The 20,317-nt window shown below is 37.7% G+C and overlaps 1 protein-coding gene across 1 annotated transcript in view; it reads left to right on the top strand.

Annotated features, from left to right (window-relative positions):
• The window catches only part of LOC146475733 (uncharacterized), a 27,104-nt gene extending 17,336 nt beyond the window's left edge, over window positions 1-9,768 (top strand). Inside the window, exons 9-10 of the mRNA XM_085115440.1 lie at window positions 3,918-4,036; window positions 7,794-9,768. Coding sequence (XP_084971566.1) covers window positions 3,918-4,036; window positions 7,794-7,826 — 152 coding nt within the window. The 3' untranslated portion in view covers window positions 7,827-9,768. The remainder of the gene's footprint in view (window positions 1-3,917; window positions 4,037-7,793) is intronic.
• Window positions 9,769-20,317: the final 10,549 nt, after the last annotated feature.

Here is a 20,317-nt window from a genome sequence, read left to right as displayed (position 1 = left end):
GCGTTTTCAAACAAAAATGGATACGTGTGGACGGGGCGTTAATTTTATCTTTTGATAATATAAATACACCACAAAGGTAACAGGTTTCCGTCCCTGTCGGTGTGTCTTCTTATTCAACTCACCTTTATAAGAAAGTGTGAATTCTTTTTTTGGTAAATGAGAGACTTCATCGTTTTCGATTCATCGTCAACCAGTTATCGATCTCTTTTAACTGATCCAAATCAATCGCTCTAACTGCCTAACTCCATTCTTGTAAACATGGTATTTCTGTGGCAGTCTGTAACATTTGTCTTCATTATTTATCATACAGAAAGCCGGGACAGTTCTAGAGCAAAAATTCATCTTTCAAATCGTTTATCACGATGGTCAGCTGTGATTGGTGCATTTCGATCCTCATTGTTCCGGCGATAAGTTGTTCCCTCGGCTCTTGTATCATTCTCCTCTTGTGTTTCTTGACCGTTGTCATCCACACTTCAGGAATTTGAATTCCGCTGTCCCTGTTGATGTTATAAGGGTGAAGTCTTACGTGGACAGTTTCCTTGAACCTACAGGCGTATCAGTGAGGGTCTTGGTCAATAAACTTTACCTCAAAGCGGGTAGTGGCCGGTCTTGTGGGCGTATGGGCGTATGGGCGAGTCGTATATCTCTGTCGTGCTTCTTTGATGTGTTGGGGGTGTGCAGCTCGGTTCTCCAAACCCTGACTCTATTTCAAACCAAAATATGTAATTTTCAGACCTGTTGTTTGGAATCCAAACCCATTTTCACATTTCAGGCCTAAAATGTTAATTTCATCTGTTGATTAATGCTCCACAAAGGTCACAGGTTTTTCATCCCTGTCTGTGTGTCTTCTTATTCAACTCACCTTTATAACATTTTGTCTGAATTAATGTTTTTTCGTGTTATCAATTCATCAGCAACCAGATCTGTTTTAACTGAATCCCACAACAATCACTTGACACTTTAACCTGCCTAATTATTCTTACAAACACATGGTATTTTGTGGCAATTGTCTACATATTATGGTAGCACAGTAAGCCGCAAAAGTTTAGAGCAAAAATCAATCTGCCAAATCGCCACTCCACTGAGTCAACGAACACCGTTCATTCGGGGAGTCAAGAGAGGATTTGGGGAGTTTATTCTTGAACTCCATGTTATCATGCTCCCATCAATTCTCGGTTTTCACTGTCACGCCATTGAAAAAAAAAATCGAAACCATTCCATGAATGAAGTCAAGAAATTGACATGGTATAGAGGATAAGTAAATAAGGCATCTGTCCAAGTGTCAGGTCTGTGCGGCATTCCGTACTCGAGTTATTTGACAAAATGTTCCACATAAATTTATAGAGCTTAGTATGGAGACGCCATGTTTGTGTCCCTCTTAGGGGCACAAACATGGCGGCCGGAAATATGAAAAAACATCAGGAGTTCACTTTTGCCAGAAAAGAGGTTTGTTTGCCCTTGTGAATATTCGAATGTTTAGATTAATATTTCTCCTCAAACTTAAATTGTTTAGAATGCTGAAAATCACCCGAAGAGACATTTTTACGATACGGAAAAGCTCTGTCACGGCCGTCCTCCTTATGTCACGCACGATGGAAACTCGGAAATTGAAACTGTTCTATTTTCAAAAGGAAGCGCGACATCGAGCTAAGAAATTGTGAGAAGACATATTTTTAGGTTATCTTTCCTTGAATGAAGGTAAAAATTTTGTAGGCCTCCCAGTTTTGAATTCTAGAATTTGGTGACGTCACGTGAAAACCAAGCATAGCATAGCTCCCGCTACTCACTATATTTACAACCCATAATTCCTTGATTCGCTCTGCCGAAGGGCTAACGTTCAAAACGTCAGCACTCGAATCTCTTTACGGTGACCAACTCTGTTGATAATTAACAATTATTCACCAAAGTAGAGGTGAATAGTGATGGATATTTACCGAGCCGCGAAGCGGCGACGTTTATATCCATCATTTTCATCGACACTGAGGTGAATAATTGTTTTAGTATATACCACACAAGCTGAATAAGAAGTGGACCAAAAATTACTTTATTTTTGACAATATACCCTCAAATGGTAGGAAATTTTAAAATCTCGCGCGCCGCGCGGTTAGCGATTTCTTATTGTAAAAAGTTCCGTCTCGCTTTCTTGCGGTGAAATAAAGCTTCTGGAGGCACTTGTTTAGTTTCTACGTGTCTTTTCTTCGATTGTTATGTGAAATTTGTCATGTTGTTGAAACCATACTGCTAAACATTAGATGTTTCATTGTTTACATTGTAATTATAGTGCTCGATAGTCAGTTTTCGTAAACAATGCATTGTATTTTTATTTTTCGCCTTAGAAAATGAGGTTTGAAAAATTAAATAGCTTACCATGCCGTCAAACCAAAAATTTGTTGCAATTTTTGTATTTTTTGTAATAGCCGTCTTAAGTGACCGTGGCGAAACGGGAAGCCATCTTGTTTCTCTTCGGCTGCTTGGAGGTGAATAGTGCTTGGTTAATCACCTCCGAGCTAGCCAATCAGCGCGCGCGAAAAGCACTATTCACTTGACAATAAAGCATTCATATCTTAGCTCTACTTAATGATGTTTATTTTAATCATGAAGGGAAATACTCAATAAACGGAATGGAGGTTTCCTTACTGACAATTCTTAGCCGTTAGGATTAGTTTTCGAAATGCCATTGTGTATGCTAGCTCTGTGGCGGTTTTGCGTCTCGTGGACCACTCGAGTGTCATTCTTTCATGTAATCTGCTTTGCCAACGAGAAAACAAAAGCTTCTACGTCACGGAAATCGTTTTGCGGCTCGGGTACGCAGACGTTATTTTTCGGCGGAGAGAATCTAGACAGCCGGAAATACGTCTGCGTTTGCAGGCTACCGAATACTCCAACATCTTCACCTCGTATCCTTGGTGTAATTTTTTATCCATGCTTCCACCTTAAAGAACATACACGGGTCAACTGCAAGTCTCTGCATTATCAAATTAGGAGGAGGGGGGTGAATAGGTCTACGTATGGATCGGCGGATTTGGTAAATATTTTGGCCCGGATTTTGGATTCAGAGCAAAATTTTAACGGATCTGTGGATCCTATGATCACAGCGGATCGCGGTTTTATTCAGTTTTGGGGCCCGGATTTTGGATTTTGGTTGTTAGGAAGTTCAAGTTTGCTCTTTTTTCTCATATCTGCAACATTGTGTTTCGATACAGACGTTGGTTACATAAATATTTCGTTGCCTTTGTGAATAGTCATCCTCAACGCTAAAACACATTATCACGCAAGGCAACTCCGACAACTGAAGTCGCTTTGTATCTCGGGTATCATCCAACGCGGCAAACAATTTGCGGATTTGGATTTAGTTGATTTTTTGAGCGGATCGACGGATTCAGCCATTAATTTTAGCGGATCGGCGGATTTACATACCCCTATTCACCCCCCTCTAGGAGCATTGCTAAAATTAGAAAATATATCACGAATGGATTGATATTGGGTCAACGATCTCCTTGAGTGATCTTGACTTCGTTCTTACCACCATAACGCAAGACGCTCTGAAGTGTTAATCGCTTAAATATGTCACCGGCAAGTCTTCTTGTTATTGCACAGGCAGCCCAAGCTCCCGTCACTGCAATTGAATATGGCAAAAAGCAGACATGTTTTTTAGCGCTTTGGGTCCGGAAACTGAGGAGCAAATTAAATTAGGGAAAACCAAAATTTGCTTTGACTTGTAGCTTTCAAAAGGTGATTCGAACGTCGCATTTTAGAGGTCGTGAAAAATTCGACAATTTAATAAAAAATAGTCATCATTAATACATAGAATAGAGTGTGGCAATTCGAAGACAAGGGATCTTCCGAAAGTGCCCAACTGACGACAGGTATGAACGAAACAGATTTTGAAGTTTATATTTACCTTTAAATTTTCTCAGATACATATAGCCTCCCTCGGTTACATGCAGCATTTGCAGTCACACAGGATTCCTCGGATGACGATGAACACGATCATATTTACTCCAAGCCGATCAAAGAAACTCAACCAAAAACGGGCGTAAGTTGTCATTAAAAAGTCATAATTACTCACAATTTTTTGTTTGTTTGTCTGTTTAGTCTGAGTTCTTCAGTTACCTATAGTAATTTTCAGTCACCTACTGTGGTGCTTTGAGTATTGCTTTATCAACTAAAGAAATACTGATACGATTAGGATTAATATTGTTGTTGTGGTTGTTGGTGTTGGCCGAACCACGATGAACCCAAAACAATTAATTCAATGAATTTAATTTTTTCTTAACCTTAGTTAATCTACTAGATTTCAGGAGCCGTAACTAAGTCAGCTACGGATTGCCTGGAAGGAAATAGATTCCCTGTAAAAAAAAATGGAGTCATTTTTTAGTTCTATCTTTGCATTTCAGACAAATCCCTTAGAGAACTGATAACGGTTTCTTCTTCCTTTACTGAAGAAAATGACGTCACATGTTCGCCTGGGAACATTTTGTGTTTGCAAGCGAAAAGTTGCTTTGTTAAAGTTTTGACCAAAAAAACGTAGAGTTCCCAAAATTAGCCCGTTTAAGACTATAATGAATTTTTAGGGGTTAGATTCACTCCAATAATGACACATAGTACCACATCTAGGAAAAACAAATTGTTGTCAATCAAACAAGGGGGTTAGCTTCTAAAGAAACTGTGGTACTGCGTTGGTGGGGAGTGGAACGATATTTGGTTTTAACAACAATGTTCAAATTTCTCAAGTTTCTTCTGTAAATTCGGCAAAAAATTCGTTTCTTTCTGTAAATTCGGAGTAATTTGAAAATTTAAAAATGTAAATTTAAAATAAGTTTTAAATGTAATGCCCAGTCCCGATCAAGTTGACAATCTGTAATTTTACTAGGTTTATTCTTATGTAACGTAATTATGCAATTCGCTTCATGCGCGACGTTTTTACAATAAAATGCTTTCATGCACTTATGCTCTTTATTTCCACAAATTACCGTGCAACAAACTCAACCGGGGCCACCCGGTTGCGTTTGTTGCACTGTAATTAAACACAAAGAACAGGAATTAGGAAGAAAGGAATGTGGAAGTATGAAAACGAAAATCCATGGGGTTGAAAGGTGTTTACACACCAGGGCCCAGTTGTTCAAAGCCCGATTAAGCTAATCCTGGGTTAATGTGAAGTTTGATTCGAGTAGTTCGAGTACTAATCATAAGCATCTTTCCAAAAGACTTTTGCCCTTCAGTTTTGACTTAAACTTTTTTTTTTACCTTTAGTTTAAAAATGAGCATTGCAAAAAAAAAATTAACGAGCGAGATGAAAACCTCGGTCAACTTTTAATCGGGGATTAGCGTTAATCGGCTTTGGAACAACCGGGCTCACCTGATCTCTTACTTAACAAAAGGATATCTGCATTTAAATTAATCTTAGTTGGCTAGCATACATGGAAATAAGCAAACATAGGTAAGTAAAATAAACGAATAAGAAGAAGAGGAAGAAGAGGAAGAAGAAAAATAAAATAAATAACTATACAGGAAGTCAAAAAATCACTCTCAGGCTTCGGATGATAGGAGATATTCTTTTAAATCTTTTCTAAAGCTTTGAAGAGATGCTGCATTCTTGATGTTTTGGGGGTATTTTGTTCCAAAAATTAGCAGCAGCATATCGAACACTGAATTTGCCGTACTGATTAGTTCTGGAAAGCGGTATAAACAAATTCTGATTCGTTCTCGAGCGTGTGTGGTAATGGTGAACGCCACTACTATTTGCAAATTAAGAAACGAATATCCCAGGAAGCAAATTATTTTGATGTTTGTAAACAAGCTCACCCAATTGTAGTTAATTGATTTGGGAAATATTTAATATACCTAATCTACTAAACAGTGGTCCGCTATGAACTCGCCAGCCTGATCGTGTTGTTATTCTTAGTACTCTTTTCTGTAATAACAATAAACAGTTGAGCTTCGTAGAATAATTACTTGCCCAAGAATCGACAAGGAGCAGTGCAATAGGACAAATGCCCACTATTGAACAGATCTAAACTAACTCTTTTTCGACCTGAATTCGAAAACAGTATACAACTCTTTACTATGTTAATTTTCAATCTATTTGCCAAAATGCAATCATAAAGGATTTGTAGTTCTTTCTTCATTGTGGATACTAAAGTTTTAATATTCTTATAGGAGACTAGGATGTTCATATTATCGGCATACAACACTAAATGAATTAATCTTGATGTAACCTGAGTATCGTTTATGTGTAAGGTAATTTGGCCCCGTGTACAGATTCGAGTGATGATGCTTCAATCTTTAGCCCTTCGTCGGAGGGAGGAATTAACTCTTATGAAGGGCTGACACTCAAAACGTAAGCACTCGAATTTCTTTACGGTGGCCAAATTTCCTTTTAGTTCTCAATGCTGTTGATAAAACTAAATATTTGGTCCATTTGTTGAGAATCATCCCAGGCTTTATCTGAATGACTCTTTTCCTAAAGGTTCAACTAACTGACTGACTGACTGACTGACTGACTGACTGACTGACTGACTGACTGACTGACTGACTGACTGACTGACTGACTTACTGACAGACTGACTATAAATTAGCAAGCAAAACAATTTTGCAAACTGCTTTCGCTCCAAGAAACAAGAAAGTGAGACAACGCGAAAATCACTGCATGTACACCGGCTGAATGGTAGCCGCGAAAAAAGGCACCAAATGTAAGCCTCTCTCCAACTTTCTTTGCTCGTTTCCAGGCTGCTACAAATGGAAAAATTACATCACTCTATAATCTAGCTATAAAGGAGTCAAAATGGAAGGAAACCGTCGATGCCATTTGCAGGAGCACACATTCAAACCTCATATGCGAGTTTGCTTTATTTTTTACTTGTGAAGGCGCTGAACAGGAGACATTGAAAAGATTTGCAACGTCCCTTTTAAATGGTTTTGCTAAATTATCTACAACCTGTGACCTACCAGTCGCTCTTTCATTGGGCTTAATGTAGTTTGAGAAAACCCTCGAAAACTCTGAGCGTCCTGGTCAAATGACCGATGACTTTTACCGTGCTAACAATGCTATGACCATGCTGTGCTCTTTCTGACTTGCTACATTGATTATTTTCAAATTGATAGATGTCTGCATTCGTAATCAGTTTAAACACGTTTTGGGTGTTGTCACTTGACTGATGACATTATCACACTAAAGTTGATAAGAGTGGTATTTTATGGCAAGTCTTATACCCATGTTGTGTGGCAGCCCCCTTGGCTTAGTATTGACAGTTATTAAGCATTTATGGTTTTTCAGGTGCAAAGGGTTCTGGGAAGGTTCTTATTATTTTCTTCTTATCTAGACATCTGTACTTCGATTTCGATTTTGTAATTCTAAGAAAAGAAATAATACTGTTTTGCAACGTAAGAATTATGGTCATTTTAATATACTGGTACTTTACCTAACTCTGTTTAACTTTATTTTTGTGTGTATTTATGTGTGTTTGTTCATGTGTCCCTGACCTTAACATTTAAATATCTTTTCTTACAGCTGGCTGCCTGGTATTTTTTACTTTTAGGTTATTTCGGGCAGCCAGCACCCCTATCATCTATTGTATGTATATATTTATATTTTCTGTTGTAATAATAATGGGGTGAAATAAAGTATTGTTGTTGTTGTTGTTGTTATAATTGTATATTACTTTTATAATTATAATTAAATGATTGATTGATTGATCGATTGATTTGACGTCAAATCATTGATCGATATATTTATCTATCCAAGGCTTCATACCTGAATACAGTTTAACCTTTTGCGCTGGTCTCTCTTATAGAAAACCTCAGATTCGTCTTGCATCTTAAGCTGAGGACACATTTTTTTGCCTTTCCTTCGTTGTGCAAGTACTCGCTGACAAAAAGAATACGTAATGAGCTTATTTTACTCCTTGATCCACATTCTACAGCCAACTGGAAGCACTTGGCCGAAGATCTTGGCTTCGAGACAAAGCACATTCGCTGGCTGGAAGCCATTCACGAACATTCCCCAACGGACACACTGTTAACAGTAATGGAGACTCGCAACTACCCCCCTCCCCCAGTAAACTGGCTGAAACACTACGTAGGCTGGGCCGGGACGACGCTGCTGAGATTATAGAAGATCAACTGCTGCTGAAAGAAACTTCAGTTTAGTTCACACCTTCTACTAATGTAATCTTTTAGGATGTCTGCTCCTGGAGCGCAAAAATGGCAACGGGGTTGTTGGCTAGGAGATATATTTTACTTTTACTACTGCCTCAACGAAACGGGTAAGAGTATTGGCGTATTTTTAACACCAAATTATTACTTACAAATGGCTATGCACTAGTAGCTTGAGGCAAAGACCATTTCAGAAATTTTACGAACGGCGTTGGCCACTTGTTTGCTGTATGACCTAAAGAAGCCTCGCTTATGTATTTAGGATACGTTATTTGCAACGACTATTATCTTAGGCGGCTCAGTATTTTCTAACAATAGCAAACGTATTTTTTACGTCTGATGAATGATAGAACACGGCTCCTTATGGGACCTATTCTAATTTGTACTTTCCTAATATGTTAAGGAGTAAGTTGCCTATATCTCAGAATTTATTTTGCTGTTATGTCTACCACTGTTTTACGAAAGACTTAGTAGAACGTAGATGGTAGGATGATAGGGGGAACTTTACATTAAATGAATATAGCCTTCCCTATGTATTAGAGGTTCACTTATGCTACAGTTCGGGAAGATTGCAAATTACAAAAGAAAGTTATAGCATGACTATTTCGGTAAGGGTTTGTCTTCTACTACTTTTTTGACGAAGAAAATACAATTACTTGTGTTGTTACAGTTCGGTAGTTAGATCATGATAACAAAGAAGTATTCAACGGTGATTTTCTCCGTTTCTACAAGAGCTCCAATCTTGGCAATTTCACAATATATTGACGTGCGAAAATTCCTCTTCCTGACGAAGAAATGCGCCTATGAATAATAAAATGATAGAAATTGGTTAATGAGTTTCAAAGGAGACTGTCAGATTTTTGAAAGTCTGTCTCACTTTGGTGGTAAATAAATTGAAGGAAATTTCAAAAGTTAAGGGAAAATCTCTTCGAAAATCTGGTCGGAGCTTCAGGTAAATGGGTCATCTAAAAATCTTCAGGGTGGCAACAAATTCAATGTTACTAAAGACCAATCGATTCTTTACTATGTGAAGTAAGAATCTAATCAAGATCTTGTGAAGTTTTGCTGATGACCTACACAGATTAACGATTTTCAGAGAACTATGTATGCATACTATGCGGCTCAAAGTTTCGAACATTTGGAAGTAACTTTCTACCGCACGAAATTTCTTGATATTTCACGGTCAGGATTAAGTAATATAGGCTTCAAGTTTAATATTCGAAGTGAATTAAAATTAAATTTACGTAGGAATAATGCCAGGACCAGAATAATGCCCGAAAATCGCCGTTCATTTTCCATTTGTCATTAGCTCACAAAGCCCACTTTTCCTGATTTTGGCTAAATGAAGAAACTTACGAATATTCCGAAAAGAAACATAGCAAAAGCTTAACTAATATAAATCCCCATACTTAGTTATTAACACCCTAATACCCTTTTGTCATTATACCAAGCTCTGGGAGTATTATGTGACCTTTCCTATTACGTTGTAATTTCAACGTCGCGTTACCGTGGTGTAATAGCCTAGAATATAAGATTTTCTGTGAGAATTTAACCATAGCTTTGCACGACATAAAACTATAATAAATAAAACATACATTCTTATCTTTCCTTCATTGTTGATTTCGTCATCATGAAGCTATTTCGATCACTTCTCTGCTCAATATAAGATTTTCTCTCTCGCCTATGAATAATAAAACAATAGAAATTGGCTAATAAGGTAAAAGGGACCTCGTCGATTTTTGAAGATCAGGGTCACTTTTGCTCATTAACAATTTCTATTGTTTCAATGTTCAAAGGCGATTTTCTTCCTACCTACAAGTGCTGCAATCTTGACACTTTCACAATATATTGACCCACTAATTGTCTTTCCGACGCGCGTATATTTCTGCGAAAAATCCTGTTTTTGACGGAGAAATTCGCCTATGAATATTGAAACAATAGAAATTGGTTAATTAGTGAAAAGGGACTTCGTCCAATTTTTTCCGGGGTCACTTTTGCTCATTAAAAAATTTCTATTGTTTCAATATTTAAAGGAGATTTTCTCCCACCTACAGGAGCTGCAATCTTGACTCTTTCACAAAATATTGACCTACTATTTGTCTTTCCAACACGCGTACATTCCTGCGGAAAATTCTCTTTATGACAGAGAAATTCGCCTATGAATGGAGTGGAGATGTGGTGCTGTTCTATAGAGTAGGCGTTGCTTTGGGCCGCCATTGGATTCCAAAACGTGTGAAGTTGGAATGAATCAAGGGGGTGGGGGAGGGGGGAGAAAGTCAGGGACCTACCCTCTCGAAGGAGTGGAGATAGAATTTTTTCCAAGTAGTCATTTCTTTTTTGTATTCAGAGAAATGACTGAAAATCTATTCATTTTACTTCGATTAGTTTTTCCGGAATTTAAGCATAGCCCTGTCTTTCTTGCGGGGAAGGAGAGGGAAGGCAATACCGTTGAATGCTTATTTGTTTGTTTGTTTGTTTTTTGTTGTTTTTTTGTTTTTTACCGCTTCAGGGTTTCAAGGGTTCGAGCAATCCAAAATAGGAGGGCTCCATTAATCTCTCACAATGCTTTTAAAATATATCTTAGAAAAGAAAAGAATAAAAAACCTCGACTAGAGGGCATGGATGTCTCATGGAAGTCTCTTGGTGTATGTCCCCGTGCGTTTTTAATTTATCTCTGCCTTCAATTTCTTCCTATTTCATTAAAATTCAATCACACCAATTTTCTCCCAGTAAAATAGGATAATTGGACAGTTTGTCCATACATTCAAATGCGGCAAGGAAATCTTACATTTCAAATTTATTACTTTAAGGCAGGATTTATAACCAAGACACAATGCTGGTCTATTTTACTTGATCTTACAAGCATTGATTTCCTTTAATTCCAAGCTTGTTAATGTAAAGGATAAAGAATATCTGTCTATCTTAAGGTGGTAAGATAAGAACTAGAATTAAAATTTTGTAGAAGTTTTTTTTTTGTTTTATTTTGATCCTTAACGAATACGGAGACTATGAGTATTCCCCGATCATGAGGTACTGTGGACCCAGAAAAGCAGAAAGAGATTTTTTCGTCATATAGCGTAAGAGTACACAAATTTTTATTTTGCAAAACAAAGATGAAAAGAGATTTTAAGGCTTCAAAAAAAACCCCACAATTTGAATGTGCGGGAAAATACTCCAGACAGCTATTTCACGCTATAAATCCCACAGGCTTAGGTTTGAACAAAAACATAAAAAGTGTCAAGTTTATTCATTAGAACATAAGCATAGAATTCCACTCCAAATGTGGTTTTTCTATCGACCAGCGATTGGTTCCAGCCTCTAATCCATATTCATGACCGAAAGTGCAGAATTCGCGTCAAACCAAACAACTGCTTGGCGAGTGAGGACGTGTGAAGGTGACCTCTGTCGTTGAAGCTTTACTGATACGCCAGGAACAAGCGTCAAAGACTTTGAAGAAAGGAATATTCGGTTCGCTGATACGCAAACGGTAAGAGTCTAATTCCATTAAGTGTTTTCAGTACGTAAAATTCCAAAGTCATCCGGATGTGAGCGCGTCCTGTAGTTTCGTTTTATTTAAGTGGCGGTTCACTCTGCGTGGTTTAGAATAGAATAATTCAACAGCACCTAGTAAGAAGAGCTAAACACACATAGCAGTGACACAAGAGTTAACGATAAATAAACTCCGCAATTTTATGGAATGCCTGCCTTCAGTGACATTAGAAATAGTTCCTTTGTTTTCGTTTTTAAAAAAACAAACACAAAACTTACTTTTGTAAAGGGCACGTAGGTTTTCTAACTTATCCTGAGTGAAAGAAGCGCGCACAGGTTTGTTGTTTGTTTTTTCCAATTTAATTTTTTGTCCATACGATCACGGGTTCCTGTCATGATCATTTTACTCAAAATGAACTTTTTGTCTCATCCTGGAGATCACAAAGCGCCAGGTCAGCACATTTCTTTGGTTCTTTCCGTGAGCTTTCGTACAGTTTCGTTGATGCTCGATATGATCTTCGTTATTCCCAAGAGAGAAATGCCCTGTGAAGTCGGATTTTATCGTAGACAGTTTGACATTTTTAAGTCAACGAGTTCAAATTTGGAATGTTGTCGCGTTTCGGTGGCAGAATCTCGCCAGAAGAGAACCATTGTTAAAGTATCCGTGGGCTAGTGTCATATATTTCTTCGTTTTCCGTGAGTCAGGGTTAGCAATTTTAATTAGCTTTATCAAAATTAAGGAAAAGTAAAATGTTTTATTGCAAAATGGTGCAGTCACACGTGATACACAAATTCCGTGGTGAAAAATTGGACAAGATTGAATGGGAAATTTTCTACCAAACTCTGACCCTTTTTCAGACAAAAAGTGGTGATTTTCCAGTACTCCTTTTCAGACCTGGTCTCTAAAATCCATACCCGTTTTCAGTCTTTCAGACCAAAATGGTTAAAATCTGTATTTTAGACAAAAACAGCTCAAAACTCGGCATACCTTTTTGTAACGCACACAACTATATATCTTATGTAGCAACCCCACCCCGGGCTATTGCGCAACACTTTTTCATCTTCTATTTCAATTGCCAGTTATCTAGCGAAACGAACGGAATGCCAAAGTCGCATTACGTTGTAATGCTACATAACGTAATGCAAATTCGCAATATTGCCTTTTTGTGACCTACTTTTGAGTTTAGGTACTGTTTTTAATAAATAACTTGACTGAACTTGTGACAAATTAAACTTGTGTGAAGTCAAGTTAAGTCAAGTCAAGTCAATGATTTATTTAATTCACACGAATATTACAAAGATGATTATTTTTTAAACTAGGTCACACACATAAGAATAGAGTATACAGTACATAGAGTAAAGAGAAAGAATAAAACTGAAATAATTTTGGCCTCTACGTGATTTCACCAAAAATGTATAAATCGAGTGAGAAGGGAGAGGGGGGATTTTTTTCCATATTCAATATTTTAGCTAGAGCTGTTGAATCGGAATCTGGATTTCGGAAAATAGCCTTTCTGTGAAACAATTTCAAACACTGGCCAAATCCATCTGGGACGAACTTAATTGGACGTAATATTGTATAAACGAAATGTGAGTGTTCAGTTCATTGGTTTTCGAAACGCAACAAAACCGATGAAAGCCAATGCTTTTATTATTTCGAGTGTTTGACCCAATGAAACACGAAGCTTAACAAACAGAATTGAAATTAGCCTTTTTTCACATTGACACAGTTCTCTGTTGAATTTCTTCATGTGGAATGATACTTGTCGTATCAATGACTCTTTTGTTTTTATTCAAATAAGCGTTCATTTGCGTTGTTTGTTCAAGTTATTGGGAATTGACAATGAATATTCCATAATGATTTTTCACAACTTTTTGCTCGCATTCATTTCATTGAGCAGAACAAGCATACAGTATTTTATTCATTCACTGGGTACTACAGGTTGTTGTTGATTGTTGGGAACTGTTCCTGGCTTGGAAAGAAAGCGCAAAGCTGCAGAAAACTTGGTTAAAGAGCCCGTGGAAATTGAAGAGACAAAGGCAAGCTGTTCAAGTTAGCGTTTCAAACAAGATGCAAGTCAAAATCCTAGGTAAGGTTCCCAAACTATCAAGTTTTAAAACCCGGTGAAGTAGAGTTGCTCATAATTGCTGTGTTGGGTCTTGAAAATGCAGATTAACAAACATTTTAACAACGCTTTCAAACACGTTTGATTTTCAACTCGAACAGTAGATTTCTCAGCTTATCCATCAGACCACAATGCGGCGTGCTTGTTAGCTTATGAGAATACGAATAATAGAATTCAGTGCGAAGATCATTTTTTTGGTGCGCTTCTGATTGTATCTTGTAGTTCGTGTAGCATCTATAAAGATGGACACAACTGGTGCAAATTGTGTGTGTAGGTGAGCCATATATTTGCAAACAACGCATCACTTAAATAAGTCCGCTTAGTGTACGAGTTATTTGGCTTGTGCCCGTCCTTACGGACTACAAGAACTGCGAGAAACCTATAACAAGACATATTACAAATGTTCGCTTAAATTAATAACCGTATCTAGATTGGGTTAGGGTGGGTGAGTTGGGGGGGAGGGGGTGTTGTTTCGGATTCTGTCAATGCTAAGTTTGAAGTTTTATAACTTGTTTAATATGGGAGCTAGCACCAGCAAACTTTGTGAATTGTTCAGAAGTTTACCTCGAAACAATTTTAAGAACTGGCTGATGGTTTGTGGAATTTAATGTTACCTTAACAACCAGATTTTGGCAGGTATCTTATTAGAAATTAGAATGTTCCTGTTTTAATGAACAAATCTGGTTACGTTTTTGAGATAACTTTCATACTTAAATTTTCAAATGAATTCTAGAAATCCAAGACCGAAACTACTTGCAAATATGAGGTCGTTGCTACATCATTCATATGACGTCGTCAATACCTGTTGCGGACATCATCGTTTTAAGTGCTACTCTCAACGTAAGTCACATTGTCATAGCTTCAATTCTCTCGAAGTTAAGGGAAGACATAGTGTGGAATTCTCCTTTCGACCACAAAAGACGAATAAAAAAACATTCGGGTCATCCCAGAAGGAAATTTATTGCATAGAGAAAACCTTAAACAATCCAAATTCTTCTGACAATTCCTGGCCTTAAGCTTGATAAGAGGGTAAAGCTGTTGAAGTAGAGTCGTTGATTTCGTTTTTGCACAATGAAATCCCGCCCGACCCCCACCCCCCCCTCCCTCCTCCTTCTCCTCCCAAAATATCTGGACTCGTTAAGTAGTTTTCTTTTGTTTTTTACCTCTGTTTGTTGTTGTTGTTCTTGCTTTTGTTGTTTTTCATTTTTCGAGCCATAAGCATCCGATCAGCGGCAATACTTTATAATTAGTTGTCCAAACCCGTATAACAAAAGAATGGTCGGCGGTATCTTTTGCATGGAAGAACATTGCTCGTCAATGGATTCCTCAAACACGGAAGAGTTAACCATGAACATATAATCCAAAAACACAACTACATGCATGCAAGACGGTTGGACTTGCATACATTGACTGTTAAAGTGTTAAACTACAGTGCTTATGTGGTTAAATAATAATTTAGTGATTCTTAATTTATACAAAGTCAGTTGTTGATCCCACTTACACCCTTTTCATGGCGAGCAAGTGGTCGGAGTCACAATGCTCACGTTTCCATGTAAGCCCGTCACGAAATCGTTCCACCTCAAAAAATTACCGACGCCATTAGAGCAATTTTTCGAAATTTCCAAAATTTCCGAGCTCGACAACACTTTGCTCCACATGTTCACGCCATACATTTCACCACAGAAGCTCTCAACCTGCTCGAATCCACCCCCATAATTATCTTGATCCTGACCAAGGATCGCAATTCCATTGCTTTTGATCACGTGACCTGTCTTGATGTTGGTCCCATTGCCCACTAATGCGCCATCGATGGATAAGTTCCAAGAGCCAGCGGTGTTCTCCCACGTTGCGCAGATGTGGTGCCACTGGTCATCCTTGATGGATCTTTTTGTTTTACTGAGAGAATTTATAAAAACAGGAAAAGATAAGGAATCAAGAAATAGTGAACGGTAAGAAGAGAATTCACACTCAAATTGAGGTTTTAAAGAACGGTCAGGGAAGCTCACAGCGGGGAAGCTGAAGACGGTCAAATTTAATGGCAATTCCGTGTAAATCCGGGAAATTACAACCAAAATTGAACTTTGATTCAATATATCAAAACGCGACTGAACAAAGCGTCATGACACAGTGTTATCTGTTCGTTGAAATATTATGCACAAGACAGAAGCCGACAATTACAACCGAAATTGAACTTAACGTACGCGGAGAGAAAACTTTCCGCATGAGGCACACAATATCGAGCGGAAACTGAACACAAACATTGACTCCCACAGTCATTGCTGTATGCGGTTTCGGTCTTGCCGATAATATTTAGCACATGTGTTGCGCAGACGCCTAACACAACTCAGATGTGATGTCAGTTATTCCCTTACATTCTTGTATTTGAATCATTCGATTTGCACAATTGCCCGATGATTTTACCCAGAATAACGGCCAAAGCTGATTTCTCTCCACCCTGTGATAGGCAGTTCTGAACTGTTGGTTTAAATTACCCACTTCTTTATTCTTTAACACCTAACATGAACCTTGCATTTTCTTGTCACTGTTTTTACAGCACACATCCACGAGAGAGACAGGGCGACTTTTGATAATTAAAGAGGTTGGCTGTTTGTTTATGTTACATTATGATTAAAGGGGCAGTATCATGGGTGATCGATGGGAGATATCATGATTTTTGGCTAAAATTCACTAAATTTAAACTTTGAACACTGTGTTAATATATTTCTCAATCGCTAATTTAAAGAAATATTAAAAGTGATTCTAAGACGAAATGTTGAACCAAAATATAGTACAACCGGCGATTTTATTGCGTTACAACAGCGAACTTTGAAAACGTCCGCCAGACGTTTTCAAAAATGAATCCCTCTCCATCTTGGTCATCTGCCGGCGAAAATATCCGTGGGTACTTTCTTTGCATTCTGATAATCTTTTAATGGAATTTTGTCATTCTATCTTGGCTGCTTTTAACTGAATAGCGTCTTTCCGATTTTCATTGTGTTACTAAAAATAGCGTGGTACTGTCCCGTTAAGTCATAATTTAAGCATAATTTTTTTCTGTCGAAAAATAGGTGAGTAAGAGACTTTGCAGTCTGTGTTCAGACATCGTTTAAGAGGCGACCAGTATTGTCATCACGAAACGTTTTAGGTCGTCGTTTACTCTGGCTAACGTGGCTATCTGTTTATGTGGTTTTGATTTATTTTGTTTCTGTCGGTTTGGTTTTCTTTAAAAAGGAGGCACAATCATTAGCTTTAGTTATTTACCTGGCTTTACCGTTAACAAAGAACCTCAACTTTGAGTTGATGAGCAAAATTTCTTGGTAGTTATTGGGAACTGAGTAACTAAACAGCGATCCGTCGCTTCTTTTATCGCCAACTTTTATCCACAGGCAGAGAGTAAAAGCGGTCAGAGATGAAACGGAACTTGGCAGGTCAATTCTGACGTAGTCACTAACTGCTTTTGAGGGAAAAGAAAGCTGGAAATTTGAATTATCAGAATCTGGAAAAGGAAACAAACACAACATTGAAACGGAGATGAATAAGTATAATTATGTGCGCTGCTCGAGTCTCCCATTTTAGAAATTTATTGGAAAAGTTTCAGACACAACATGGCAGTAGTTGAGCAGTCGAGCAGAGTGAAATACAGGGAGTCATATACACAGAAAAATCGAAGGAGGTAGACAAATGTAGCTTCTTATATACCAACATACTCACAGAAATGAAGACAGTTTGGCAGACGTATGAACTGTGAGACCAAACAAGTTCAAAAGAGTCGTGACATAAAGAAAAAAACTAACCTGGTGACGGGCAACTTTTACCGGAAGTTTTGTCCTAAACATAAGAAAAAGCTACATTAACCATTATCAGTAAAAAAGCCGGTAAAAATATAATATGAGCAGTTGCTGAGTTAAGAATCAACTGCCTAGTCTCGTGCATTAAAATGGCATAATTAAAGTAGTATAGAATCACAAAATTCACACCAAGTTGCAACAAACCCTGTCTTCGTAATGTTTAAATCCTGTTGCTCTAATCATGTCATGCGGACACATCTTCCCTGAAGCATCGTTTATCTCGCACTTGTGAGTCAGTGAAGTTGACATGTACTGATAGTTGTATGACAAACATCTTGGATGATCGACGCATAATACGTGACAATCCAGCAAGAAAGTCACGTGGTGGGTAGAGATGGTATGACCAGAGAGGCTTTGACCTACAAAATGGAAAACGTGACAAATCAATCTTCTAGAAGTAGATAAACTTTTAATCATCCAGGACACATTGACTGACGTTTCAACAACCTGAGTGGAAATCATAATCAGAGTCGAGTCAATTGTGGATCGTCAGTTGATGATTGCTCGACAAATCACTTAATTAACTCCTTCAAATCTTCTAACAAATTACTCAACTCCTTCAATTAATATAGCTAACGATATATTCTGCGGTCTGTCTGACTTCCATCTGTACCATTATCCTCTTGAAAGAAAACTCTATAACTTCTTTATGTTTGTAGTATAGTTCTCGAAGTTTGCAAAAAGGCCGATTTTTGCTTCAAGTTAGACCAACCTTAATGAACCAGTGAGAGTAAGATAATCCGAAGATTGCAATAAGATACCTCATTAAGAGTATCTAAAACAAACTTTAGCTACAGCTTTCATACCATCCTTTTTGGAATTATTAGTGGTTATTAGTTTGCGAGTCAGGTATTTTACGTATGCGTCTTGAGGAATTGCCATGTATGCGGGCGTCGGCAGGTGGACTAGAGGAAGTTTATTTATTACTAACTAGGCAACGTATTTACCTTCAGTGGCAACAAACGTTGATGCTTTGGAACACGATGTTTGTTTGCCGCTTATAGTCTTTTGGGTCACAACGATCAAGATGAAGATTGTTCCAATACGACCCATTGAACGGAACTGTTTTTACTACAGGAGAAAGAGAGATTTAACAAAACATCACATTTTCATATCCGATTGTAAAACAAATTATAAACTGCATGTTACCCAGACTTTCGCAAATAAAAGAAACTTTAACCGGCCACAGTCTAAACTCTCAGGCTACAGCTTTGAAACAGGGAACAACTTGGAAGTATTAAAAAAAACCTTTTGTTTTTCGAACTGTCCAAACAAGCTTCATCGGTTACAGCTTTTGTTGAATGTGTTAATGGAAACAAATGCAACATGTATTCAACGAATTGTTCAGCTATAGTTGCACTTAAAAATGTCGTAACAGCTATGATGTATCATAAAAACACAAATCGTTCTATAAACAGTATGGAGGGATGTTGGTGATAAAAGGCTTTAAAAGGCTGTAAGCTACAGCTTTGGAACCGAAAACGACTTGGAAGTGTTAAACGACCCTTTTTTCGAACGGTCAAGACATGCTCAATAATTACAACTTTTGTGGAATGTGTTGATTATATGGACATAAATGCAACATGTATAAAACGAATTGTTCACCTACAGTTCCACTTACAGTTGCTATGATGTATCAATATGACTTTTTTTCACTTTAGGTTTTGTTTCCCTATCATCATTTCCGCTCATTATTTTGTATTTTTACGTCAAAGGATCGTGAAATTGAAACCCGCAAACTTTCTAAACTTGCTTTCATTCAGTAACATAGATCCAACAATCATCTGCTTTTGGTCACAGCGTTTGCTGTCCGCAACATTTGTGTCTGTATTAAAAGATGTGTGTTTTTTTAATTTTTTTTATCCCACGAAGTTAGTCAAAGATTAGCCTTAAAGTCAATCAATCCCTACTGCGTGTGAGAGCAGGCAACCTCAAGTTTTCCCCATGTATATTAGTCACATTTATTGATCTTCTTTGATCCTTTAGAATCCCGTTCCTCTTACCCAAACTTTTCCCTTTTTTTTATGTATGACAGATACAAAGTATATTAAAGATCTGGACGTCTCCTGTTACGGACTGTTGTTTATATCTGGGAGTCGATCGGAAGGGTGTGTTCCAGAAAGGTATGTTGGCAAAGGAAAAAACCCATCCGCAATTTCTGCGTAAAGGGAGCTCATAGTTCCTACAACATTCTACCTTTGAAGCCCATACAGGCGCCAACGTGTTTTCTCCTTAAAATATCTCTGGTATTTGAGTATATTAGTATCTCTACCGTTATGAAAGTAAAGGAAACGATCACTAAATCTTGATGCTTGAAAATATTCTGCCAACAATTACTATAAGTAATATGTAAAGAAACGTGAGCAGAAGCTTATAATTACTTACCACTCAACAGCAACTGGTGTTGTAAGGTATGGTGTACTCCGTTCTCTAAGTTGCTTTCTCACTTGTAGCGCACCTTTATGTTATCGCTAATTATCCCGACACTTACATCTCACCACCCCTTATTAATGATAGATGCTGTATAATTTTGAGTGGATGACTAATTAGAGCGTTTTACAATCAGTTTTTTGTTTTGCATTGTCATAGCTTCAATTCTCTCGAAGATAGGGGAGGGGTGGGAATTCCCCTGTCACAAAAGACGTTTAAAAGGCCAGTCGGCTCACCCCAAAATGAAAATGATACCTTGGATAAAACTGG

Source organism: Pavona decussata, unplaced genomic scaffold (assembly GCF_977016875.1).
Source record: "Pavona decussata unplaced genomic scaffold, jaPavDecu1.1 SCAFFOLD_83, whole genome shotgun sequence".
Taxonomy (NCBI): Eukaryota; Metazoa; Cnidaria; class Anthozoa; order Scleractinia; family Agariciidae; genus Pavona; species Pavona decussata.
Note: the sequence above shows the minus strand (reverse complement) of the source record. Positions and strands in the feature narration are given on the sequence as shown.